Here is a 27,896-nt window from a genome sequence, read left to right as displayed (position 1 = left end):
TATCCAACCGACCACAGCTAAATTTAGAATCTTGTACTTCCTGTTTACAAAATTAAACTAGAAAATTTCAAAATACACCTTAAAAAAAAAATACGCGATGGCATACCCAACAGGACAACAATTTCAGGCCGGCTCATCAGCAGTTCCATCATCTCAAGTAGAAATCAGTGTTTCATGCAGGTAATCATGGTAATGAAGGTTATTGGTAAGGAAAAAGGACACATTTTGGACATAAACATATATGGAAGTTTTTATATACTTTCCCATTTTCTACGGCTTTTGTCCAGCTCTGTTGAAAGTTTCAGAATAAAATTATGTTGAACCAACTATCAGTTGTTATGCTAAACATACATGCCAATTGCTTGCAATATACGTAAAAATCTGTTCTGGAGCAAGATGCTTAGAAGGGCGTGGTACCAAAATACATAAAAATACTCATATCAGTCCTTTCATTAATTTTAGGGGCTGTTTCAAAGGCAGTTGCTGCCTTTGTTACTGTGAAGAAATTGCCATTTTTGTCACTTACCGTGGTCAAAAGGTCATCATACCAAACTGGTCAAACCAATATCATGCATTCCAGTTAAATAAAATGATATAAGTTTTTAGTTTTGAGCTATATCAGAATACTCTATTTAACACCGTTATTAGCCAAATGTTTGATAAATGTCAAGGTGACTGGTGTGAAACTCAAACAAAATTTCCATGATTTGCTGTAATAAACATGTCAGGAAATGTACTTTGACCATTTCTATACTTACATTTGTACATGTAATATTTATTTACATCCTTATATAATATAACACTTATACCACTTAATGACAGAACTAGAGTGGTATCGGGTCCGTTCGCGCCCAATACACGTTTGCACCCTACATGTTCGCACCCCACATGTTCACCCCCTGGGTCCGTTCGCACCCTTCTCGTTTGCACCCTTTTTATTTATTCAAATACCTGATGAATTATATATTAGATGTTTTTTTTTAGATATTTTAATATACAAATGTATCAAAATATCTTTATTTTCATAAATAAAAATTCAGAAATTTTAAAATGAAAAATTTTTTTAAATTGATTTGATGATTAATTATTATATGTTAATTATGTTTGATTACTGTTAATATGGTGTTTACACAGCTAAACTTGGTGTTATTGATATGTGTTTGAAAATCATGATTGTTGTTTTAACTAGCTTTGATGTAAATTCAGCATGTAGTTAGCATGTACATGTACATTTGTATTTAGCTTGGTATGAGTAAAAACAATGAAGATTCAAAATGTTATTGTTGTTGAGTTTAATAGCGGATTGGTATTTCAACATCAAAAAAATATTCATCACAAAAAAACTTTTAAGAAAGTCACTTTATTTTGAAACAATGAAAACTTTTTATAACAATATTACACTAACCAAAACACGATTAAAAATATATTCAACACAAAAAAACGTCATTTTATATTGAAACAATGAAAAAAAACTTATTTATAGCAATACAATAACCAAAACTTAGCAATGCAATAACCAAAACTAGATTAAAAAATTATTCAACACAAATTCGTTTTTAGAAAGTCACCTCATTTTGAAACAATGAACAAAAAAAAATATTTATAGCAATACACTAACCAAAAAACCATTGAAAAATTATTTAACACAAAACCAATAAAAAGGGTATGAAAGTGGGTGAACATGTTTTTGGGCGAACGGACCTGGATTCATGAGTATTGTAGCTTTTCCTTCTTCTGACATCATCACCTGGATCAATCTTGACAATACAATGTATAAATGTATATATACCACTGAGGGTGGAAAAAAAACATCAAAAGTAGTCAATGCTACAGCTACAGTTTTATTGAGTCTACAAGAGCTGTTTTTTTCTTCTTTCTTCATTATGCAATACTCTTTTTCAGGGGTTTGAGAGATTGTGATGTGCTGTCAAAGTCAGATCCAATGGTTGTGGTATTTAGTAAAGATCTAAAATCTGATCAGTACTATGAAGTAAGTTTGTTATGATTGATACTCACAGTATAAAAGTAACAGTATTGGCAAATATTTTTTATCAAAGTCATGACTAAATATTAAAAAAAAAACAATACATGTGAAATACAGCACTGTGTCAAAGATTGCTTACCATAAGCATAACAAATAAGCAAATTTGAAATAATATTTCTGTTGCTATGAAATCATACCATCTATCATTCTTATTCTGGCCATTATTTCTTTCAATATTGATTTGATAGTTTTCATATGTCAAAATCAAGAAAAGTGTAAGAAAAGCATGAGAGATCAATAGTAAATACTGGTAATATATATATTTATTTTCCAAAATAAGATAATACATGTATATGGTTTGCTGTTAAATTATTTTGCCTTGATATACATGACCTCACTTTTCAATGTATCAACTTTTGCTCATGGTTAGTTTTTAGTGCATTAATAACAGGAAGAAATGCTGATTTTGTTATTTTAAACTATCCCCAAAAAAAATTCAATGGAAAATTTTTTGAGAGCGAACTTCATTGTATTTTGTGTTTTTCTATCCATTTCAGTTTGGAAGATCAGAGGTTATTCAGGATAACTTGAATCCAGATTTTGTGAAGAAGTTTGTGATGAATTATTTTTTTGAGGAAAGTCAAAAACTAAAGTTTGAAGTGTAAGAAAATATTCATGTTGTCCCAGTAAGCTGGTTAAGGAGAGCTGTGGGAGGGTTTCATGTAGTCCCAATGTATAATTTATTAAAAAGAAATAATGGGTGTTTGGTTTTTCGATGAAACAGTTTTGTAGAAGATGTCCCCAATTATTTGTTTAATTTGATTATTATACATGTCTACTACAAACATTTTTTTTTATACAAACAAAACAAACACCAATCAATCAGTCACCAAAACAAACATGGATTGCTCATCATCTATTAACATCTGATTTCTGTACATGGCATAGTATTGGTAACTTTTTATAGATAATGGATATACATTTCTTGATTAATGACTTCAGGAACCATTTCTACTTCTATCACTTTGGAACTTTGTTAAATGAAAAATATTTTTGGTGTAATTTTAAATACATTTGATTTGTATAGTAGATGTATTGGTTTTCTTTTCACAGAAAATGGATGTTGACTAGAAAAATAAATATACAACAAAATTCCAAAAAAAATGAAGTAAGACAATGCAAAATGAGACAAAATGAAATAGAAAAACCTTGTGAATGAAATTTTTAATCTAAATGTCTATGTCTAAAATTAATTTAGAAATTTATTCCCCAAAATATTATTTTTTTGCACTGTAAAATGAATGGCCATACTAAACATTGTTGTCAAAATCTGTATGATAGGTACATTTACTTCCTCCAAAAGGAAGTATATGAAATTCAGGGATTGCAATGGGCTGTTCGTTTGTCTGTTGTACTTTATAGTGCTACATAAATAGATGAGGTTAACTTGCAAAATACAATCTTATATTATTTTGACAATTCTAGTTAATACTGGAGTAAGCTACCTCCATTTTGGCAGTATATACTCAGAGCTTTGTGAGCTTTCATAATCCTAATAATGAGACATGAAGTAACCAGCAATAAATCAGTATAAATCATTGATATATATTGTAAAAAAATACTTGGTGTATACATTTATGAAATTTTCATTCTTTGTAGATATGATGTAGATTCTAAAACAGCTAGACTAGATGCACATGTAAGTTTTAAAAAAATTATGAACACTTTGGAAAATACATTTGACAGTTGTTACATAAAGCTCAAATCTTACCTGCAATGATTCGGGCTATGTATGCATCAAATATTTGACACTGAACATTAAGCAAGTGACAATCAATATCAACATAGTTAATGAAATTTAACAATTTCAATTTATTATCTATAATAATAGCAGTAGTGTTTGATATGGAAAATAGACCAGTTTCACATAAGCGACTTATCAATGCTGATCTAGAAATCCTATGCGCATTTGAGTTTAAATCCCACGATAATTAACGATATCATACGTGACAGGGGGCTACATCAAATTGACTCTGATATTTAGCAACACAATAATAAATCAACTGATAATACACATCTCTCTCTCATGGTGTATGCTTGAGATTATTTAAGTTTAAGATATTAATAATCGTTTATTTGATTTACAAATTTAAAATAAAAAAGATGTGGTATGATTGCAAACGAGACAACTATCCACCAGACCCAAATGACAGATGAAAGCAACTATATATCACCATACAGCCATCGACAATGAAAAAATCCATACCGAATAGTAAGCTCTAAAAGGTACCAACACAAAACAATTCAAACCAGAAAATAAGTCATCTTGTTGCTAACAGTTGTGTTTTAATATTAGTAAAATGGTTTTTAAAAAAGTATCAATCTTGTAATTGCTTTCTTTTGCCTACTGTGCTATGTACATTGCAGTATATCAGTTTGATTTTTCTTGAAAAGAAAAAAGTATTTGATAAAAATAAAATACATTTAATTTCAGTTCTGTTCCAGTATCAATTCGCAGTTTTTCTGAAATATTTTTTTGCATCTTCGGCTTGTGACATGCATGTAAAGGGGTTACGGCCTACATATAGGTTTAGTATCATAGATTCGAACTTTTAATTTTCTTTAAAAAAAAACAGGTTAATATTATGGTGACTTTCAAGTGAAATTTTATGGGTACAAGGACAAGTTAACGGCATTACTAAATAATCGAAATTTCCACTAATAGTAGTATGGAAGTGTAAACCAAAATTGATAGAACTTGTCCTTATATCCTTTGTCAAAGATGTAGTATATATTGTGATATGTTAAAAATATGAAAAACACAATGATAGGTCACCGAGAATCGTTTTTAAGCTACAGACTGTAAAAATATGAAACATTTTGTATGGACTATACAGAGAAAATTTTAAGGTATCATTATATGAATATTTGAAGGTAAAATGAATGATAGAATTTCAAAATAAAATGGTGGAAGATATAGCTCTTATAAAATGCTTTCAGAATACCAACAGAAAAATTGACATGTAGTAGACAGGGCCTCGGCTCCGTGTTGAAGACCGTACTGTGACCTATAATTGATAACTTCTTATACATTGTGACTTGGATTGAGAGTTGTCTCATTGGCACTCATACCACATCCTCTTATTTGGATGTACATTTGTTTCAAATATTTCTGCGTCAGTGATATTTTAAACGGCCATGATAATGAAGAGAGATATAAAAGCAGTTTTAAAATACGTATCAGAAATACAGGTTTATCTTTAATTTCAAACATCAGACTATAGCACAATGCATTCAATACCATTTTAATTTCTAAGCTATGTTCATGATCGACTTCGTCTATGCAGAGCTTCAGTCCCAGCAACCAGAGTAATTTTCTACATATTTTCAACTTTATCATTTTTCATGCCATTAAAATTAATTGAGTATCCTATATTTACCACGCTTTGCCATAAAAAAAGATCAAATTGCTGAATGACCACCCTCCTAATTTATTAAAATATTCCCAGTGGCATTAAGGTCCGTACTGGCCATGATTAATAAGTATAAATTAGGTACTAGGGTTAACATTTTAAATATCTGTATAAGGGGATGACCATTTGATTTTTAGGGGGGAGGTTTAGAAAATTATTATTCTAGTAGGAGTTAAAAAATAAATAAGTATGACCAGGCAGGATGGAAAAGAATAATCTGCAGGATGCAGGAAATAATTGTGTACAAAAGTTGAATAAATCAATCAAATAGTCGCCCTTTATCAGTAACTATGTATAGATAAGGGTACGTTTTTATCAGTTGTCACCTGGTGAGATTGTACAAGGTAAAACGAGGATTCCATATGGCTAAAGTGTTAATTGACTTCTTAATTTATGACCTAATACTATGTAGATGAAGTGAGCCCCGCTTATTTATATAATTTATTCTTCTCGTTAAGTGAACGACCTCAGGGTGAATTTGTGACAATTAAAGGTACAATTAAAACCAGGCGGCATATCAGATCGTATATTACCGCAACCAACAACACAGCAGTAGTCTGTTTTAAAATCTTTAAATGTGTCATTGTTAATAAAGTTGTCTCGTCAATATAATTTTTATATTTTGATTCAAATGATGCTCATGTTGCTTTGACATGTAAATGCAAACATTTAATCAGATGATTTTTTTTCCATGTCTGCATGGTCACTGCTTATCAACCGTTAGCCCCAGTTGATGAACTCTATGAAATTATCGCATGATTTCATAGTTTGGCTAATTAGATTAGACATGCGCAGTTAAATGTGAAACTGGTGTATTTAGTTCAACACTCAGAATTGCAAAGCAACTGATATATTAAGGGCATGTTGAAAACCAGATGGCACAACAAAATCTACTGTTAACTCATTTATTAAAACCATATTTTGATTATAGTTTCAATTAATTCTTAGTTGTAACATTTTTTCCCCAATTGTGAATAATACTAAAAGCCTTCCGGCTTTTTCATATAATGCTACTCATCCCTCTCATCAGAGATGCTTGGATGAGGATGCAATTTGGGTCAATATATTAATATGATAATATGATAATATGTAGGGCATTACATTAGAGATTGTTTGAAAGGTTAATTATGCTGAACTAAACAAAACTTGGCAAGTGGAGGTTACAATAATGATGTCATTTATTTTTAGGATTTTATTGGAAGATTAGAAGTGACATTGGGAGAAATTGTTGGATCACCAAATGGTGTTATGAAGAGACCACTTAAGTGAGCAATACAATGTTAATTTACTATAACTAGTTGCACCAAAGAACATATGTGTTACTATACTTAAACGGTGTAGTCATTACCTAACAATAAGTTTTCTTATAAGGTCTATTTCATATAATGTTACATTAGTATTTATGCATCTCAAATGTATACAACATATCATTGAGACTGCCATTTAATATACTGTGGATTCATTATTATTCGTTGGATACCAATTTTCGTGGGTTTCGTGGGTACAGGTGAACCACGAATTCAAATGTTCAATGAATTACAAATGTTAACTTGGCTTTGTATGCAGAGATTGGCAAAACCACGAAATCAAATATCCAAGAAAATGTAAGTGTTCCTCAATCCACGAAAATTGATACCCACTAAAATAAATGAATCCACAGTAGTTGTATGTAAGTGATTTGGAAAGGACTTGCATTGATGTAAGTTTACTTATTTGGTGTATTTATTAAGAGGAACTCTAATATTTGGTATGTGGTCCCATTTCAATCTCTGCATTGCGATTTCAAACATAATATATGCCCTATTTGTCATACTAAGTAGTGTTTTGGTATTCTTGAAATATTGTTCTCTTCCTAAATTGCTAAAAATTATGTAAAACAGTAAACATAAAAGTCAAATAAATATAAATTAAAAAGGTTTGAATATCCTGTGACAAAATTGTATTGCTCCTTTAATAAGATAACACAGATTAGAATAGGACATGCTATGGTACTGATTTAAATAGTTACTACTGAAACACATATTTACCTATTGAAACATTTTCCTATTTTGCATGTAAAGAGAATCTGTTTAGAAAAAAACTGTTGTCTCAGAACACAAGAGCACATTTAAGAATAGTCAGACCTTAATATTTCTTGTAATTTTAGTTATTGAAATATATCATTCATATTTTATAGGGGACCAGTAGCAAAGAATGGAGACATTATCAGTAAGTAGATTTATTATTGTGATTTTAAATTACATGTCACAAATAATTTATGTGTATGAGTAACTTGTTTGTTATCCATTCTGTAAGTGAGGCATGTTTCAGGATTTTTTATTAGCATTTTATCATGATTATCAGTATTTATTCAGACTGTATATTATGTTACCAGCAATGATTTGCTTTTTATACCATCTTACAATGATTAAGACTGTGTAGCATGTTACCCCCAATGATTCAGTTTGTGTAGCATGTGACCACCAATGATTCAATCTGTGAAGCAGGTTAAAACTAATGATTCAGTTTGTGTAGCATGTTACTAGCAATCATTCAGTCTGTGTAGCATGTTACCCCCAATGATTATGTCTGTGTAGCATGTAACCCCCAATGATTCAGTCTGTGTAGCATGTTACCACCAATGATTCAGTATTGTAGCATGTTACCCCAATGATTCAGTCTGTGTAGCATGTTACCACCAATGATTCAGTATTGTAGCATGTTACCCCAATGATTCAGTCTGTGTAGCATGTTACCACCAATGATTTAGTCTGTGTAGCATGTTACCATCAATGATTCAGTCTGTGTAGCATGTTACCACTAATGATTTAGTCTGTGTAGCATGTTACCATCAATGATTCAGTCTGTGTAGCATGTTACCACCAATGATTCAGTCTGTGTAGCATGTTACCCTCAATGATCCACTGGTCAGGTTTAATTTGTGTGATTTAGTTCTATATCTCAAAAATGTAAATGATAAGTTAATGATATTTTATGAATTATAAGAAGTATGTGTGCAATTGACAGGTTTCATTTGACCATTATCTCAGTCTCAGTGTTTGTGATTTAAATATTTCAGTAGTTACACAGACATTTTAAGCATCAAAAATACAACAGAAATGTTGAGAAACATTATTGCAGTAATGAACATGTAAAAGCCTTTACTAGTAATAAGTTATGGCAAATGTGGGTTTTTTTTTTTTTGGGGGGGGGGGGGTTCTTTTCAGGTCTGGTAAACTCGACAGAACATGAAATGCCATGATTAAACTCTCTGTAAGTGGGTTTATTTTCGTGGAGTTTAAATTTTACTGTTGCTAGGACCAAACCTGTTCTCAAGGTTTCATTTTCATATTTTTCTTATCCCTGATTCTGATCTTCCATAATCATAAAATTTACCAAAAGGGGTTATTTTTGGCAATTTATCCTTAATCTGGAAATAAATGGGGGAAAAAACTTTGCTAAAATTTTCAACTTGACAGTACATGTGCTATTGGGTTTTTATGCCCCACCGTCACCGGAGTGGGCATTAAGTGTTACCCTTGTCTGTTTGTCCATCCGTACGTACATCCCAAAATTCGTTTCTGTTCTCTAACTTTAGTTTGCCTCAACCAAATGTTATGAAAATTATAATAAAAAAAATGCTTATTGCCACAAAATACAGATCAAGTTCAAATTTGGGTGGCGTCACTATTACCATTCATAATTTATGCCCATTTATAAGGTTCCATGCAAGCAGGGGCATCATCTGTGTCCCATGAACATATTCTTCATTTATTTATTTTTTATTTTCAGTTCGAGCAGAAGAAATGAGCAACTGCAAAGTGAGTTTTAGCATATAGGATATTCATAAAAATGCTGTGTAGACTCTGGCAAATTGACAGCCATAAATCTTATGAAATTATCTATAGTTTGGAAAAATGATATTTGCATGCAAGCAACAGGATATAAACAAGAAAGCAAAAATGGGCATTGTGTCCTTACTGTAGGTATCAGAGCTGCAGGAATTAGACAAGGTATCATCAATGTTGCTGTTATATTTGATACATGTTGTAGATTAAACAAGGTTATTGCACTAATATTGAGGAATATTGTCCCTTGCAGTATATCATATTGCACTTGCAAGCACTTGTATTGTAATATACTGCTGTGGACAATATTCCTCAATGTTAGTGCAATTACCCCATAATATTGTCAATATCAGATCTACTAATTGACATAATGTTAGTTATTGTTTAACACAGAATGACTGGATGAAAGAGAAATACTGATGACAGTGCATACATTAACTTACTTCCAAAATAGTTTTTATTAGCTTTTTCTGGTCATAGCACACATACCGAACATACATTTGATAAGAAGTATGTGCTTTCTATTGACAAGTTTTATATATTGCAAATCTGTTGAATTTTACAGGAAATCATCACACTACAGTTTAAAGCTAACAAATTAGATAAAAAAGATTTCTTTGGAAAATCGGACCCCTACTTAGAATTTCAAAGATCAAATGAAGATGGCAGGTATGGTTTTAGTTAGATAAGAATATTACGGTAGTCTTGTAATGATCCATTTGATTTTGAATGTAATGCAATTGAAATGAGTCATTTGAAAAATTATCTAAAAGTTATTTTTAATGTTAATTAAATGTAAATGTGTTTCCGCTATTAACCTGACTGACCCTAATTTTTATGGACTACCGGTACCTGAAAGATTTTTTTTTCTATTATACACCTTCTTTCTGATCCTAATTTTTGTTCAGCATGCTAGTGGAAACACAGGTATTATTTTATTTGCCTTATTAATAGAATTTTAAAAGGTAGTCATGCATAAAAATTATTCCTGTATGTCTTTTTCAGATGTTTAATGTATAATTTGAATGACCCTTACCAGTAAAAATGTACTATTTCATACTGTAGTCTCCTTTTAATGCTCATTTAAATTTGATATTCACAGGACACAATTTATATAAAATGATGTATTCAAAACTATATTCACAACTTTTCTTTGTTTTACAGTATAAATTTTCTAACAGAAAAATTCTTTTAACTGATTTTTAGTATGCATAAGGAGGCTGTTAGCTCAGAACAATTTGTTTTTCTTGTAATATGTTGGTACTTTAATCTACTGTTGTAGTTTCACTGTTGTTCATCGTACAGAGGTTATTAAAAACTCATTAAACCCAACATGGCAGCCATTTACTGTACCAGTGAAGACATTATGTAATGGAGACCATGCAAGGTATGCATTTTTGGTTTCTTTCATTATAGAGAAATTGTCAGTTGTTTGCAAGACATCTATTCTTCATAAGTTATTAACATTTTAATTTTAGAATTATTCTAAATTCTACAGGTGATAATTTTAGAATTTTAGAATTTTACATCCAAAAACATTTTTATTTATGGCTATGGTACTACAATTATGTATGAAGAACTATGAAAAATGTATAAAGTTGTTTAAAAAAGTGGCAGTAAAATTTATAAATTGAAACATCATGGCAAAAGAGAAAAAGTGACGAAAAGACAAACAAGAGCCTATAAAACACTACGTAGAAAATGAAAGACTAAACATGAACCAATTAAAAAAACTTAGTGTTCTCCGGTGCTCATGTTCATAAACTGAACTGTCTAAGTTGATGCAAAAGTTAAAATGAGACCACTAACGCGTCCAAAAATGGTGCCAATGAAATTATGTCAGTTTTTGATTCAGAAATATATGTTAGAAATATGTATAGATAGGCAATCATTTTAATAAAAGATTTACAGCAGGACTGTGCAATTGCTGTATTTCCTGTAAATGCATTTGTTTAATTGTTCCTTTGATATCTTTCCAGGGTAATCAAGGTTGTATGTAATGACTGGAACAGTGATGGCAGGTAAATAAAGTCACTATATTGTAACAAATATAGCATTTGAAAGGTCTTCTGCCATAGTTTTTGAATATGTATGTTACTAAAAGTTGAGATTGGGCTTTTCAAGATATTTACATATAAATTTCAAAAGGTTATTGGGTCTAGAACAAATTAGAAAATAGTATTTGGAAAACATTTCTATGAATTCTTTTATCAAAGAAAATCTCCCCCACTCCCTCATTATTTTTTTTCTGTAACAGCTGTTTCACATTTCAGAAATCATTTTTATTCTACCAATGTTTCAACATATATTTAAGTTATTCAAAGTCTATATCCTTCCAAACATATGAGATAAACAGCACATTAAAATGAAACATATTGTTCATCCCCTTGGAACATACTTTTGTTTTACATGCTTTACTCCACAAATAAGCAGAGTATTGAAAAACAAGCCTGTGTAAATATTCCAAAGAGACTGAATTTAATGATAACCTAAAATACATGAAAACCTCTAGCTTAGAATGAATAAAATCATAAGATACCCAATGTCCCTTTTGGAATTTATGAACATAGTTTCAACTTTTGAAAAATTACCACAAATCTGAATAAATGACAGTGTGTCTGATGAAACTTTTGTGATTAAAGATTTATATTAGCCTCTGTGTAATGGAAGAAATCTTTAATCAGCTTAATAACTGTCTTCTGGAAGCAGCCATGTTTTTTTTATGTATGAATATATTTCTTCTTTACAGTGTTGATCTGATTGGAGAATTTACCACAACAATAAGCGAAATCAGTAGAGGACCAGGATCCAGTAATCAGTATAGTGTAGGTACTAATAATTGATAATAGTAGGAAATTGAAATTGTTCATAAGTTGTACAGAAAAAAAATGACGTAAAAATCCACAAAGGCTGTTATATATTTTCATACCAGGCTACGGCTAAACAGTATGTAAGTTCAAAATATATGAAGAGTTAGATGCATGATAGATATTTGAATATAGAGTTTATCCCCTACCCCTGCTTGCATTTTGATTTGAAAAAAAAGTTTTTTTCTTGGCACAAAATGTCATAAACAATTGTCTTCTTAAAATTGGAGATAACTGTATTGTATTTTAAGCTTGGTCTTCGTGAAGCGTAGATTTTCCTGTCGCAAATTGAGTTTACCTAGCGTTGTGTATGCAATACAGTTATCTCCATTCTAATGCCACATATTAAAATAAATTTCATTTTAGTAAATATTTTGGCTTTAAAATGCCATAAATGAAAAAGGCCATGAAAATGTTACATTTTCTTTGGCATCTAAACAATGTGACGTCATAAGTATACTCCCAATGACAAGCATAAATACTAGATGTATTTATACTTTGCGTATGCTTCTGAATAGTTTAAATATTGACAAAAAGAAGATTTTTAGGCACAAAATGTGATTTTTTTTGTTTGTTTTTTGAGAAATTACATTTAAAAAAAATGGTGGCTTTCCTTAGTTACAGACTGGTAGAATGTGGAATCTAACCCTTCAAAATATTTGTCAACATCCAATGAAAATTATCATTCCAAAAACGAATTGCATTAGAATTAAAGACAAATAAGCCCCCTTTCCTCACAAACTGGATCCTTCCCTGATTATATACCACTGAAATTTACCAAATGTTCAAAAGTTTACAGAAGCTGTGTTATATATATTCCTAACTTACATTCTGGATTTTTTTTTTTGCAATTTCCAGTATATATTTTTTTACATGTTATTTAAAAAAACAAATTTTTGTGAAAATGTGCTGTCTTTAATAGGTAATTACTGTCATTAACGTCTGTGGTTGTCCTGTATTTATTGACATCTATAAATGTATTCACTGGGTATAAAGAAGTTCTTTTGTTTCTTGTTTTGTTATTTTCTGTTATTTAATGTGTATGCAATAACAGTTACTATAGTCATTTTTCAGTTTTGTTCACTTTTTTGACAGCTTGTAAATCCCAAAAAGAAAGAAAAAAAGAAAAAGTATGTAGACTCGGGACAGGTATGTAGAAACAATATTGATATCATATCTTTGGTTATTTGCCAGTGATCAATTTAACTTTTTGAATTTGCTACATGGAATTTTAGGAAAAAATTCTGATAGCTGCTAAAATTGAAACGTTCAGGCAGACAGAAGGTACAACAACTGTAAATTCAGAATTTAATGTGTGCATCTATTATTGCCAATCTTTGACAACTACAATAATGTGAGAATTGATAAAATTCCTGTACATGTTGTAATAGACAATTAGTAGCAAGAATTAAAATAAGTGTTTTGATTATTATCCATAAGAAAAGTATAATTCCATGATGTAGAATAAGAACCTTACCATTGAATGTGGTTTACACAGTTGTTTATTATGTTGATAGACACTAAAATTGATAATTAATATTTTTTTAAAGATAATTATTGGTATATACAATCAAAATTCTTAAGATATATAGATCACTATTATTTTAGATAGGGTTAAAAATTGAAACTATTTTCTTTAAATTTTCATCATTCTATGGCAATTAAAACAAAACTTTAATGATAGGCTTTGATAATTTAGATAGTATTAGTATGCTGTATCATCTGAAGATGATTATTTAAGAAATGAATGCTTCTTGTTGTAATTTTATTGAAGTGTAAAAGTGTTGACCCAAGCACATTTTGTATAAAGCGCAAAAGCGCTTCAATTTTAAAAATGTGTGCACGATCAACACTTTTACACCCCAATAAAATTACAAAAAGAAGCATTCATTTCTTATTATAACATAAGACCATGAAAAAAAGATTTATTAAGGTTTTTCTTTTTTATTTACCTGTGCACTTTTTTGTGGAAGCACGTGTCATCACGAATGTAACATTTCATTTTGATATGAAGGTCAATTTTTGCATGGCACGCGATTGTTGTTAGCAAATCAAACTAACAGATTCTCGTAAAACATACATGTAATGTAATTATATGATATTAAAATTAAACTTGACTGCATAAAATCATGAAAAAACCCACAATTTTGTTAGTTGGATATTGAATTTTCTTCTTTTAGGTGTATCTAATGTCAAACAGTATAGAATATCAACATACATTTTTAGACTACATCCAGACAGGGTAAGACCAAAATGTACAATATTTTTAAACTTTGCTTACAGAAATATTTCATTAAAGAAATAGGAAGAAAGGTACATGTATATCTTTTGTAGACAACTTCAAAGAAATTTCTACAAAGGAAAAAAGGAATTATATTAAAGACTTGAGTAAAGATCATAAGTCTAATGAAATTTTCATGTCAGAACATTGGCAAAAAATGACTGAAATCTGTAAATAAAGGACAAAGAAAACATGTCAAATTTGACATATTTGACCTAAGCTAGCAATTTTTCTCAAAGTTTTTTGAAAAATTACGTATGAGCCAAAGCCCAAAAAAGATTCTGACCCATGTTATTGTCTTTGTATAAGATAGTTTAAAGCAATATATATCTTTTGCGGTAAGACTTGGGCTCATATCTAAATACATGTAGTAATGACAAGATTTAACAATGAGGCTTTTTTTTGCAGTTTTGCATTAGGTGCAGGAAGTTTGAATCTTTAATCCAAATATATACTTAATGTATGTTTAGTTTTTTAGCTCACCGGGGCCCTTCGGGCTTATGCTATCACTTGGCGTCCGTCGTCTGTCCTTGTCTACGTAAACTATTTCAAGAATCTTCTCCTCTGAAACTAATGAGCCAAATACCTTCAAACTTTAACTGAATGTTCCTTAGGGTATCTAGTTTATAAATTGTATCCGAAGTTTTGATCCATCAACAAACATGGCCGCCATGGCTAAAAATAGAACATTGGGGTTAAATGCTGTTTTTGGCTTATATCTCAAAAAGAAAAGAATTTAAAGCAAATCTGACTGGGGTAAAAATGTTCAATAGGTCAAGATCTATCAGCCCTGAAATTTTCAGACGAACCGAACAACCCATTGTTGGGTTGCTGCCACAAAATGTAATTTTAAGGAAATATTGCAGTTTTTGGTTATTATCTTAAATATTATTGAAGATAAAGATAAACTGTAAACAGCAAAAATGTTCAGCAAAGTAAGATCTACGAAAAAGTTAATATGACCAAAATTGACCCCTTATGGAGTTATTACCCTTTAAAGACAATTTCACACAATTTGTTCATCATGTTTGCTAACATTTAAATATCATCTCTGAAACTACTGGGTCTAATACTTCTAAACTTTAACTGAATGTTCCTTAGGGTAACTGGTTTAAAAATTGTATCCAAAGTTTTGATCCATTAACAAAAATGGCTAAAAATAGAACATAGGGGTCAAATGCAGTTTTTGGCTTTTATCTCAAAAACTAAAGCAGTTAGAGCAAAAGTGACATGGAGTTACAGTGATGAATAAGTCAAAATCTATCTGCTATGAAATTTTCAAACCAATTGGAACACCCATTGTAGGGTTTCTGTCCGAAATAGTTTATTTTTATGAAATTTTACTGTTTTTGGTTATAATCTTTAATATTATAATAGATAGAGAGAAAGTGTAAATGGCAAAAATAATCATTGATGAAAGATTTAAGCAAAGAATTACAGGTGAGCAAGTCAGGCTTTGAGAGCCTCTTGTGTTATAAGGATTTAAGTTTTGATCATGTTATGTTCTCTTTTAGCAGCACACAAATGAATTTCACAGTAGCTATAGATTTCACTGCATCCAATGGAAACCCAAGTAATCCATCATCACTACATTATCTTAATCCTTATGGTTCTCCTAATCAGTATTCTGCTGCAATCATGGCTGTAGGGGAGATAATTCAAGACTATGACAGGTATTTACTTTAAAGTTCTATATTGTAATGTTGGCAATACGAGAAAAAAAAATCCTGTTAAGCGAGGATTATTTAATGCACATAACATTGAAATTTCTTAAAAAAAAAACATGACAATAATCACAAAGCAAAAAATAGTTCTTTTTATTACAGTTATTCATAAAGTTGGTGTAAATTTATTGATACTTAGTGAAATAATTCGTTCATTATTATCATATAAAAACCTCTAATCTTAATGTTGAAAACAAAATAATATGTTATTTTTGTTTTAATTTGATCAGGCAATGTTGAATTTTAAAACTTAATACTTAATTATTATCCATTAAAAAAAATAATCATGAAAGACAACCACAATGCTTTCATTATTAACATATAGATCCCTAAATAAACTTGTTAAATATCTATTTTTTTAACCTCTACTTTTTGTTGACATTGTTTGATTTCATATAAATAATGCAATTTCAATACATGTCAATGTATTAAAGGGGCATTAGCTGTCAAATTCATGTTTACCGATTTGAATCAAATTCTCATATTTAATTATAACATACTAAAACGTATATCCAGATAATAAAAAGTCTAAAATAAAGTATTTACGATGCACGGTTTCGATAATATGTATCAGCATTTCGTGTGTATTTTAGTCTAGACGCCATCTAATTAATCATCGAGGTGACCTCGGAAGACTGCTGATGGTCATATAACCCGATATAAACATAGATATAAATAGATAGCGAACTCGTGCAATTGGATTTTTCTAGGTCTGTTTGATTTCATATTATAGATTAAAAAAATATGTTAATATTTGTTTTTACCTGTATAAGAATGAGTTTTTGTAGATCGAATCAGTCAACCAAATGGTTTACCCTTTTTTCACTTCCAATGTTGACATTCTTTTCTTTTTAATAGCTGAACATGCCTAGTTCATGCGTAACCCATCTCTAAGTAAGGGGTTCAATTGAAGTTCACATGAACACAGATTTAATGAGGTCGAATTATTCACTTGCAAGTGAATAATTCATTAGTGATGTTTCTTTGCTTATTTTGACAAAACTGTACCAAACTGGCTGCTAAAAGCGAATTATTATATCACTATTTTACTTTCATTAATAATTGAACAAAAAAAATCACATATTTTATTTTTTTCTATATATCGTAGCTAATGCCCCTTTAATTGTTATTTCCCACATAAACACATGGCATTTACACTATTGTTCCCTTTCAGTGATAAATTATTTCCTGCCTTAGGATTTGGTGCTAGAATGAGTGATAATTCTGTTCATCACGACTTTGCTTTGGTAAGATTTATGTTCTATACAGATATCTTAAAACAAAACAAAAAAGATGCTTCTGAAAATTCTTCCAATGCAATATTTAATCATCATTTTGAGTTAATAAGTCATTTTATGTTATGGTATTCAAAATGGAGGTTTTTATATTTAGTATAACTGTTTCTTTTAAAGGATTGCTTTATAGTTTATGTAGTATTGCCCAGTAACTTGTAATGCTGGAAATTTTTTTGTATACCTAAAAAATGTTGATGGTACAAACATCACAGTGATTAGAGATCTGGCATAAAAATAACACTTTAAATATTTTGAAATCCAGGGATGTATAAATACTTGGTAAGCTATATGACCTAAAATGAATATTGAAAACCTTCTAAAGTCAAATTTGCCAGAGGGAGTTGGAACCTTATTTTTCTATCAATTTTTTAATTCTTTTAACGGAAATGTATGCTATAAATCATGACAGTCGCATAGCTTAGACTACTGAGTGACTGATTATCTCTGGGACTAACAGTTTACCAGCAGAGGTATCGACCAAGGGCTAGAAAATGAAAATAACACTATAAGTTTCATGCATCCAAAGCACATCTTAATTTTTGCTTTTATTGTGAACCCAATGATACTTTTCCACAGATTCACCTGCAAGTTACCTGTCGATTTAAACTTTTGTAAGTTCTTTTGTCCCATCTAATAAATACAATAGCTATTGTTCTCTGTGTAGTTTATTTGATGGGACCTTTAAATTTCTTCCAAGAGAAATCTATCCCTCACTGATTAATTTACCTGAACAAAAAAATGAACTGTCAATAATGAAAATACATGTACAAATACTAAATAAGGACTAAAAAAACTGTATGTGGTGTTGTATTTATTCAATATCAATAATTCATTTTTAATAGTTTCAATATAAACACTAATTCAAAAATTAAAAGTTGATTTCTGAACAAAGGAGAAGGCCCAGTAAGACCTCTTTTTGGCCCCAAAATATAGCAGTTTTACAAAATTGTTAAAATGTAAATTTTTAGCTATTTATTGGAAAGAAGAATACTTCTGTTACATAAATATGGGCTGTTTTTGACAATACAATGCACATGTATCGGGTACTAGCATCATTAAGTCATGCTAAATTACTGAAATCTTCGAAATTTTAGCATTTTGGTTAATTTTTAGAAGGTTTCCTTCTGAAATGGAAGTGGCCGCATTTGTGTTCATTCTTAATATTTAAATGTAAGTTGTATTTGATGATAATTCATAACATATATAAAGGTTGAGAATGAACACGGATGCGGCAACTTTCATTTTTGACAAAAACCATATGAAAAGTGACATATTATGGCATATTTGATAGATTTTTCATATTTAAGCTTGAATTTGAGCGTCTTTAATGACTAAATCAGTTCAAATCTTTCACATAAACTAATTGAATCGACTGAAGTAGACACTTAAGTGTTTACAAAGTGTCCAAAATCTTTCATCAGATGAACCTGAATTTTGAGGCCAAAATCTGCCCTTACCAGACCTACTCCTTTTTTATATTTTCCCTATTAGAATTTGCTTTTTCTTGTGTGTTTGACAAATAAAAACTTGAAAATTATTGTTTTTAAATTAAAGTCTTGATAAATGTATTCTATAACTGAACAACAACAAAAACATGCAAATTCATTGGAACAATACTAAAAATTTTGTCAGAAATAAACTTTTTACAATTAAATCAGTGTTTATATTGAACAGATTGAAAATATATTATTGATATTGATTAAATACAATATTGCATGCAGTTAATGCGAGTGATAGATTTCTCCTAGAAGAAATGTAAAGGTCCCAGTGAAAAAACTACACAGAGAACAATAGCTATTGTATTTATTCAATAGGACAAGATAATAGACAAAAGTTTAAATACCCTGGTCAAGAGCAGACGACTCTGTGGAAAACTTTCATTTGGTTCGCAATAACCCTCTAGTATGTACAACTTATACATCTAACATTATTGTTGTCAAAGATCTGCAGAATTTAATGCACTCATCGAATTCTAAATTTACAGTCAAATGTTTTAAATTAGGAATGTATTTTATCAGCATGCTTTCCAGACTATATAGAAATTCTCTTTTTGTTATTTTTCAGAATTTCAATCCTTCTGATTCTCAGTGTCAGGGTATAAAGGGAGTGTTAGATGCTTATTACCATTCCTTAAAAAATGTACAATTATATGGACCAACAAACTTTTCTCCTGTCATAAATAGGGTTGCAGGGTAAGTAATATATGTACGAATCACATCAAACAAACAATTTTTTGTGATAATAAGTAATGTACTGGTGATGTAAGTCCACCTTGAAAAAAGAATAAAAATTTAAACATTGTTCTTATTTTAAGTCAGTTTTTTTGAGAATTAGCAACAACAAAAAGTGGCAGTTTGTGCCAAAGTTCTCATATTTTGTAAGGATATTACTTGGAAAAGCATTATGAAGTGACAAGAAAAAAAAACTGAAATGTTTAAATTTTGAAATAAGATATGAAAATAAACAGATAAATGTGATCTATGCACTTGTTATCTTGCTACATCACAAATTTAGTAAGTTAACAGAACATAAACTTAATGATATGAGTTGTTTTCTCCCCATTATAAATCACAGTTTTTGTCCGCCGCACAATGCATTGCTAGGGACATAGAAATACAGGGCTTCCGTCTGGTCTTGTTAGCGCTCCCTGGAAAATCTGATCTTTTATTAAATTTTGAACCAGTCAAAAAAATTCATGTATTACTGTAAGATAAAATCATGTACATTTTGAGGCTTATTTGACACAGCAAATTTACCAAAATTGGAAAATTGTACACTTTGGATTCTTTAATGTTCTTGGGGTACATACATTCATGAATTTTATGGTAATAATTGAATGACAAATTTATATGTTCAACAAATTACTGATTTCCTATAGGCTTGTTAGCAGAGTTTGTGAAAAACACAAATTCAACAATCCTCAAAAATAAATTTATTCTTCAATCCATGAAAATTGGTACCCACAAAAATGAATAAATGCACAGTAAAACTTAAGAATTGAACTTTTCAGGAAATTTCAGAATTAGTTTTAGACTTAATGACATGATTTGACTAGTAAATCATTAAATGACATCGGAAGTGGGTTTTTCAGGGTTTTTTTATGCCAAAAAAAGCCAATTTCAGGATCATTTTAGTTAAAATAACATAAGAGAACATGTGTCAAAATTTCTTGAGCAAAGGTTGTTTTATATAATTTCTCAATATCTATAATTAAAATATTCAAAAGGGAAGATCAAAATTTGTTGAATCATTAACTAATATAAAAGAATTACTACTGGTGTGACAAGCATAGTGGAAATTCATGTTTAACATTTTTCTGTCAAATGAACTATTGTGAGTAAAAATAACAGCTTTTGTATTTGAAAATTTATAATTGCTTGTTGTCCATAAGTTTGCCATTTTGCATTGTGATCTGTAACACCTCCAAAATTAGTGACTAGATTGCATTATTACTTTCAGGGAATCATAAGTACTAAATTGCATGATGAAACTTTGCCTTAATTTTTTTATTCAAATATTTTAAGGGTTTCCCTTTACATTACTTAGACTTTACAATGTCTTCTAAAAGGAAGTAGTGATTTTGTATGAGTCTTAGCCACCATCTTGATATCAGTAAAACCTTTAGAGAGTCTTTATCACCTAATGGCAATGGATTTTTACAGTTTCTAAAAGTAAAACATGAATTTTGCCATATTTGCCTAAGGGACAGGCATTTTGTATCTGTATCTTCTCATGAAGCAGAAGTGATTGGTTTCAGGGATACTTTTTTCGGTTCTTTCTTATTCAATGCAATTGTGCACTTCCTATTTTGTTATTTAATCTAAATGATTTTTGGGTTTTGATAGCAAAATTGATCTTTGCCAAATCTATAAAAAGGAGTTCGACACTTAGTTTACAACTCCTCTGTAACCAAGGAATTTACATCAACAAAATGTTCAGAGTATTTTTATTACCTGATTGCATTGTGCACTTCCTATTTTATGTTTTTTAATGGTTTTGGGGTTTTCCATAGAAAAATGAGATCTTTGCCATACCTACATAAAGGTGATGATCATTTTGTTTCTCTTACTCCTATAAAATCAGTCAACAATGTGTATCTGTAATTTCTCTTTACTCTATTAAATGGATTTCAAGGAAACTTTCAGAGATCACGCCCTTTTATTCGGATTTTAGGTGCTTCCCATATCAAACATGGTCTTTGACGTTCTTACTAATGAAGGGGCATTTTTATCCATAACTCCTATAAACCAGTTTTTTAATAAAATTTTCAAAGGAGCTTAAATATGTAATTCCCTTTGTTTTATCTAGTTGATTTTTATGGCTTCCTATAGCAAAAGAATGACTTACTCTATCTAGAAAATGGATAAGTCATATCCTAAAATACTACCGGGTAAACACCAACTGGATTTTTATGAAATTAATTTGTTTTATTTTCTTTCAGCTTTGCAGCACAACAGCAAGACGGATCAAATTATCATGTACTTTTAATCATAACAGATGGAGTAATCACTGACATGGAACAAACTAAAAATGCCATTGTACAAGTGAGTCATATATACAAAATTACAAATAATAGGAAAAAAATCAATTACTGGTAATGCCAGTTTTCCATCTGAAAGTTGGTGGATCTCTCTAGGTACTCCAGCATCCTCCACTAATAAAAACTTGAGAAGTGTGATGATAGTGGCATTAAACACCAACAATCAATCAATGTAAAAGGTAAAGGAGAGGTGTATGTACATATAAAACTGGTCTAACCCCACCACATTTTGTGCTTGTACCATGTCAGTCTATCTGGGCTATGTTTAGGTCATGGTTTGTTATTTGTTTTCTCCGAGGAGTCTGTTGTTGATGTTTGGTGACTGGGCTATGTTTAGGTCATTGCTGTTATCAGTTTTCTCAGATGAGTCTGTTGTTGATGGTTGGTCACTGGGCTATGTTTAGGTCATTGTTGTTATCTGTTTTCTCCAAGGAGTCTGTTGTTGATGGTTGATGACTGGGCTATGTTTAGGTCATGGTTTGTTATCTGTTTTCTCCGAGGAGTCTGTCGTTGATGGTTGATGACTGGGCTATGTTTAGGTCATGGTTTGTTATGTTTTCTCCGAGGAGTTGTTGATGGTTGATGACTGGGCTATGTTTAGGTCATGGTTTGTTATCTGTTTTCTCAGAGGAGTCTGTTGTTGATGGTTGATGACTGGGCTATGTTTAGGTCATTGTTGTTATCAGTTTTCTCAGATGAGTCTGTTGTTGATGGTTGATGACTGGGCTATGTTTAGGTTATGGTTTGTTATCTGTTTTCTCAGAGGAGTCTGTTGTTGATGGTTGATGACTGGGCTATGTTTAGGTCATTGTTGTTATCTGTTTTCTCAGTGGAGTCTTTTGTTGATGGTTGGTCAATGGGCTATGTTTAGGTCATTGTTGTTATCTGTTTATTCTGAGGAGTCTGTTGTTTATGGTTGATGACTGGGCTATGTTTAGGTCATGGTTTGTTATCTGTTTTCTCTGAGGAGTTTGTTGTTGATGGTTGATGACTGGGCTATGTTTAGGTCATGGTTGGTTATCTGTTTTCTCAGATGAGTCTGTTGTTGATGGTTGATGACTGGGCTATGTTTAGGTCATTGTTGTTATCAGTTTTCTCAGATGAGTCTGTTGTTGATGGTTGATGACTGGGCTATGTTTAGGTCATGGTTTGTTATCTGTTATCTCAGATGAGTCTGTTGTTGATGGTTGATGACTGGGCTATGTTTAGGTCATGGTTTGTTATCTGTTTTCTCAGAGAAGTCTGTTGTTGATGGTTGGTGTGGTCTATTGTACTGTCCCACATTTTTGGTAATTCCTGTAATCTTGCATATTCATACTTACAGAAATCCATTTTAAATAACAATGTGAAAAAAAGGACTGCCATTGAAATATCAATTTGGAAGTTTATTTTACTCAAAAGTTAATTCATACTGAAAAGTAAAAGAAGAGGCACAAGATACCATAGGGCAATCACAAACCAGGAGTCAAAGAAAAGCAGACGACACCATGGCTAAAAAGAAAAGCAGACGACACCATGGCCAAAAAGAAAAGCAGACGACACCATGGCAAAAAAGAAAAACAACAGTCAGCAAAACACTATACAGAAAACTAAGGACAAAGCAACCCTCCTTCCCCCCAAAAAAATAAAGAAGTAAAAAAAAAACTGATCCTGCTCAACATACTTCTTAATATCAACAGTTTTATGAATTCTGTTGTCACATTTATATAAGTTTCTAACAAATATAGATTATAAAAATCGTAATTTATAATATGAGCTTCATTGAATTTTTGAATGAATGTTTAAAGGCATTAATTCTGTTAGGATATTTTTTTTAATCTGCAGCCTCCTTGTAAGTAATGAGACAGAATCCTAACCCTATTATGAGTGTAGTGAATACAGGGTTGCATTATCATATGTACTAATATTTATCGTATTTAGAATTAAAGATAAGTATGATATATATACATTTATTTTTCAGGCATCCAGATTACCTATGTCTATTATAATTGTTGGTGTTGGAGATGCAGATTTTGAAGGTAAATATACCCAAAATTCTAAAAACAATATTTTGTTAAAAACAATTATTGAAGGTTATTGGCCTAGATTTTTGGTGAAGATTGTCGTGATTAGAATATTATATTTTTTGCACAAGCTTGCAAATGTTTTTTTTACAAGGGATAATCATTTATGATTGTGCAATTGAATCGATCTATAAAAAACTGGCAAACCAAAAAACCAATAATTCAAAAGACAAATTACACAACCAAGAAAATAAGATAAAAGATGTGGTATGATTTTAAAGCAGGGTCAATATGTGCTTACTACTTCAGAACATTCAGTATATTTTTTTTAACACAGCTGAGAGGGTGATAGAGCAGATTTTAACCTCTACTCTCAGTCAATAATCTATGATATAGGTATACTACTAATATGAAATAAGGAAGCAAAACAAATTTTGTACACAGATTATTTAAAGCTTGCTCTAAAAAAGGATGACTTTGACTAAATGATATTTTTTTTAGACTGGAGAAAATGTGATTGTTATTGATATACACCTTGTAAAACCTTTTTCAGTTTGATCTGAACTTTTGCCCTAATAAAAACCTAGCTTTTGCAGTATGGTTTTTGCTAATTGTTGAGGCATACAGTGACCTGTAGTTGTTAACTTTCTTTGTCATTTGGTCTCTGGTAATCATACCACATCTTCTTATTTTTATATTAAAAATCTTCTGTTTTATGAATCCAAGCTTAGCATTTCCCCTTTTATACATTCTAGCAATGAACATATTGGATGGTGATGATGTAAGAGTGTCATATAATGGACAGTATGCTGATAGAGATATTGTACAGGTAAATGTTATGCAGAATAAAATAGGCAAAACATATAAAGAATAGAGAATAATCGGCATGATAAATAAAGAATAGAGAAAAATGATCTAAAAATTCAAGAATAAAGAAATGAAGGACCCCATCCAGACCCTCATAAAAGAACAAGGAAATTTTATGACATACAACTGATTAAAAAAGATAGTGACTTTTGAATTATTTTTAGTATTTATTGTATTACATGCATTTCAAGATCACTGTTAATTTCCCGGAAATTCATCAAGTATTTTACCTGTAGTACTTTTATTAGAAATGAAAATTATTCACTGTTTATTTATTTTAGTTTGTTCCTTTCCGGGACTTTATTAGAAATGGTACCAGTATGCTCACAAGTCAGGCTGCTCTTGCTAAAGAAGTTTTGGCTGAAATTCCTGACCAGTTTCTGCTGTACATGAAGAAAAGAGGTGTTAAACCAAGACCTAGAACAACAGCTCCACCTATGTAAACATTTTTAAATTAATGGACTTAATGTGTTCATCATTTTCCCAGAATTATGATTTAAAACCTTGTTTTTCAGGCTAGGGCTAAGAGAGGGTAAATCAACGCCTGGTGGTTAAGGTTTGTCAGACTCCTAAGAGGTGAATACCGAAGGCATGAAGGGTGTCCTACTTCAGCATAGAAATGAAAAAGTTGTAATGACACATCAGTTCCTTTGTTGTGTCCTTACTACTTTCTAATGTTTTATTGATTGATACCATTTTCATTAAGATCTGAAAATCTTAATGCTCTACTTTTTATATCTATTTATTAGATATTATCGTTTTTACACACACAAGAATGTTGTGAAACCAATAACCTTTGGCAGATGAAAGATGTAGAAAAAACTTTCACAAGTCTCACAATAGAACCCTTGGAATGATTTAAAAAAGACAAAAAAAAGCAGGAAAATGTTGTAAGATATTAAAAAGATTCAACACAGAATAATTAGTTTCATGTAAGGTTAGAAATATTGATGAATAAGAAACTGCTTTAATTGACGAAACTATCTCTCTTTTGTAATTTTGTTTTTATATCAGGATGTTGTCCTAGGTGCCATATTGAATCAGAAGTGTCACAGCAAATTTGTGTATTTTGTATTTTGTATTTAATTATTCTTTTAAGTGCATATCATCATATTAAAAAGTGACCTTTGCTTCTTCTGGTGTGCAATGTAATCCACAATTCTATAGATTGAATACAGTATCCAAATTTATACATTTATTTGAGCTCAACAACTGACCCTTAATTATCTGTCATAAGTGTGCTTTTATTGTTCTGTGTAAATGATTGATTTGGGTTTTATTTAATGACAAGTCAACCAAGCCTTGCAAATGAGCTTTAGGCATGAGGAAATCATTAACATTAGAAACATAAAATTCATTCAATTGCAAGAACTTTAAAGTGAGATGCAGAATGTTAATATTTTTTTCTATTTAAATTTTTTTTTTTTTTTTTTTACCAATACATTTTTTTTCATTTTCAATAATTTGTGTACAGTTAGAAAGATACTTGAACAGTTGTTGAAATTTGACTTATTAACAGTTAGGCTGTTCTTGCTTTGTTTGTTAGTCCATTTAAAGCAAAAAGATATAATCTCCTAAGGTTGTTGGTAATTATTAGAAGTTTAACATCCAGGATTTAAAAAAAAAGAATAATCACATATTCATACTTGTGAAAGTGAAACTAATAGATTAGAAACAATAAAATGTTTATTCATTAACCATATTTGCTTCTTTATAAGGAATCCTTTCCACAACATCTAATCCACCATTAGTAAGAGCAAATATTGTCATATATCACAAACGAAGTAAACACCTAGTTTGACTTCTCTTTAAGTACGGGTAGTCTTTCAAATGTATCTTACGTTATTACATACAATACAATGCATATGTAATAAAACAGGGTTTTATTAACTAAACATGTGTTCCGACTTGGTTAGTTCTCTAATTCAATATGATTTATGAATTTATAAATGAATATTTGTGAAATTATTAATTATGTATTATTTTATTACTTATAGTTATATTAACAAATTTTATTATTCATTAAATGTGATATATAAGTATAGTATTAGGGTAGATTTTTACATCTCATTAGTACATTGTTATTGCTTCAATTAGATTCATTGATATACAAACACTGAGTAGTTCAGATGCATGAAGAATAAAATGTATGAATTACTTTGAACCCTTATACACTTGTTTATTCATTTCTATGAAAGGCATTACTTTTTTCCACTGATCTGCTCAATTTGAAATTGACAATGTATTAACAGCTGATACTATTGCCAAAATGAAATATCTTGCTTCAGTGACTGAAACTTAAATTCAACTAAGCTCTCTGTTTTCAACTGCTGATATTTTGTAAAAAAGCTTTACATAAAATTTTAAATCAAATAGACCATTTGCAAGATTTAAGTGAGCACAATTGATTGCTGTAATGCTGTACAGTCAACTCTCGTTATGTCGAATTGCTTGGGACCAGAGAAATTAATTCGAATGAAGCAAATGTCGAGATACATGTATAAGGAGTAAATGTGTAAACTTATTGCTGTTGAGGGTCCAAACACTCTGTTCGAGTTATCCAGACTTTCAACTTAAATGTGTTCGAGATAACGAGAGTCAACTGTATATCGTTACATTATTATTCAGAAAAATGTCTTGGTACATGTTACATTGTATACAATAGTTTTGATAATTTTAAAAGTTGTTTTAACCTCATTTTAAGTTAGAGAATTTTACATTTTTCATAATATTATTTTTTTTATGTTACAATAAATATTTAAATATCTTAAATGAGCTTTTGTTTATATAACAGATAACCTTTGTCCCTTGGACTATTCCTCACAGAAATAACATGTCACTGCCTGTATATATGTTATGTTTTGTTCACAATTGAAAGCTATATGATAACCTATAATTGCTTAGATCAACATCATTTTGACTTGTCTCATGGGCAATCAAACAGCATCTCCTTATTTATGTAGATGCCTCTATTAAACGCCCATCTGCGATCAATAATCATATACTTGATTCAATGATCCCCACTTGATTTTGGA

The 27,896-nt window shown here is 30.5% G+C and overlaps 1 protein-coding gene across 2 annotated transcripts; it reads left to right on the top strand.

Annotated features, from left to right (window-relative positions):
* The first annotated feature begins 34 nt into the window (after window positions 1-34).
* LOC127705006 (copine-8-like) lies at window positions 35-27,633 on the top strand. Of its 2 annotated transcripts, none has more exons than XM_052209260.1 (20): window positions 35-180; window positions 1,903-1,990; window positions 2,542-2,645; window positions 3,644-3,683; window positions 6,646-6,722; window positions 7,634-7,665; window positions 9,229-9,257; window positions 9,850-9,953; window positions 10,567-10,671; window positions 11,264-11,305; window positions 12,034-12,109; window positions 13,247-13,300; window positions 14,332-14,393; window positions 15,950-16,105; window positions 17,331-17,403; window positions 19,516-19,643; window positions 21,893-21,995; window positions 23,952-24,009; window positions 24,750-24,823; window positions 25,143-27,633. In XM_052209260.1, the coding sequence occupies exons 1-20, from the start codon at window positions 98-100 to the stop codon at window positions 25,302-25,304; spliced, it is 1,650 nt and encodes a 549-aa protein (XP_052065220.1). In that variant the 5' UTR covers window positions 35-97; the 3' UTR covers window positions 25,305-27,633. The 2 variants fall into 2 exon arrangements, with proteins under 2 accessions (XP_052065220.1, XP_052065217.1); XM_052209257.1 differs by having other exon boundaries at window positions 15,947-16,105.
* Window positions 27,634-27,896: the final 263 nt, after the last annotated feature.

This window comes from Mytilus californianus, unplaced genomic scaffold (genome assembly GCF_021869535.1).
Source record: "Mytilus californianus isolate M0D057914Y unplaced genomic scaffold, xbMytCali1.0.p SCAF_1, whole genome shotgun sequence".
NCBI lineage: Eukaryota > Metazoa > Mollusca > Bivalvia > Mytilida > Mytilidae > Mytilus > Mytilus californianus.
This window is presented reverse-complemented; position numbering and strand designations above follow the sequence as displayed.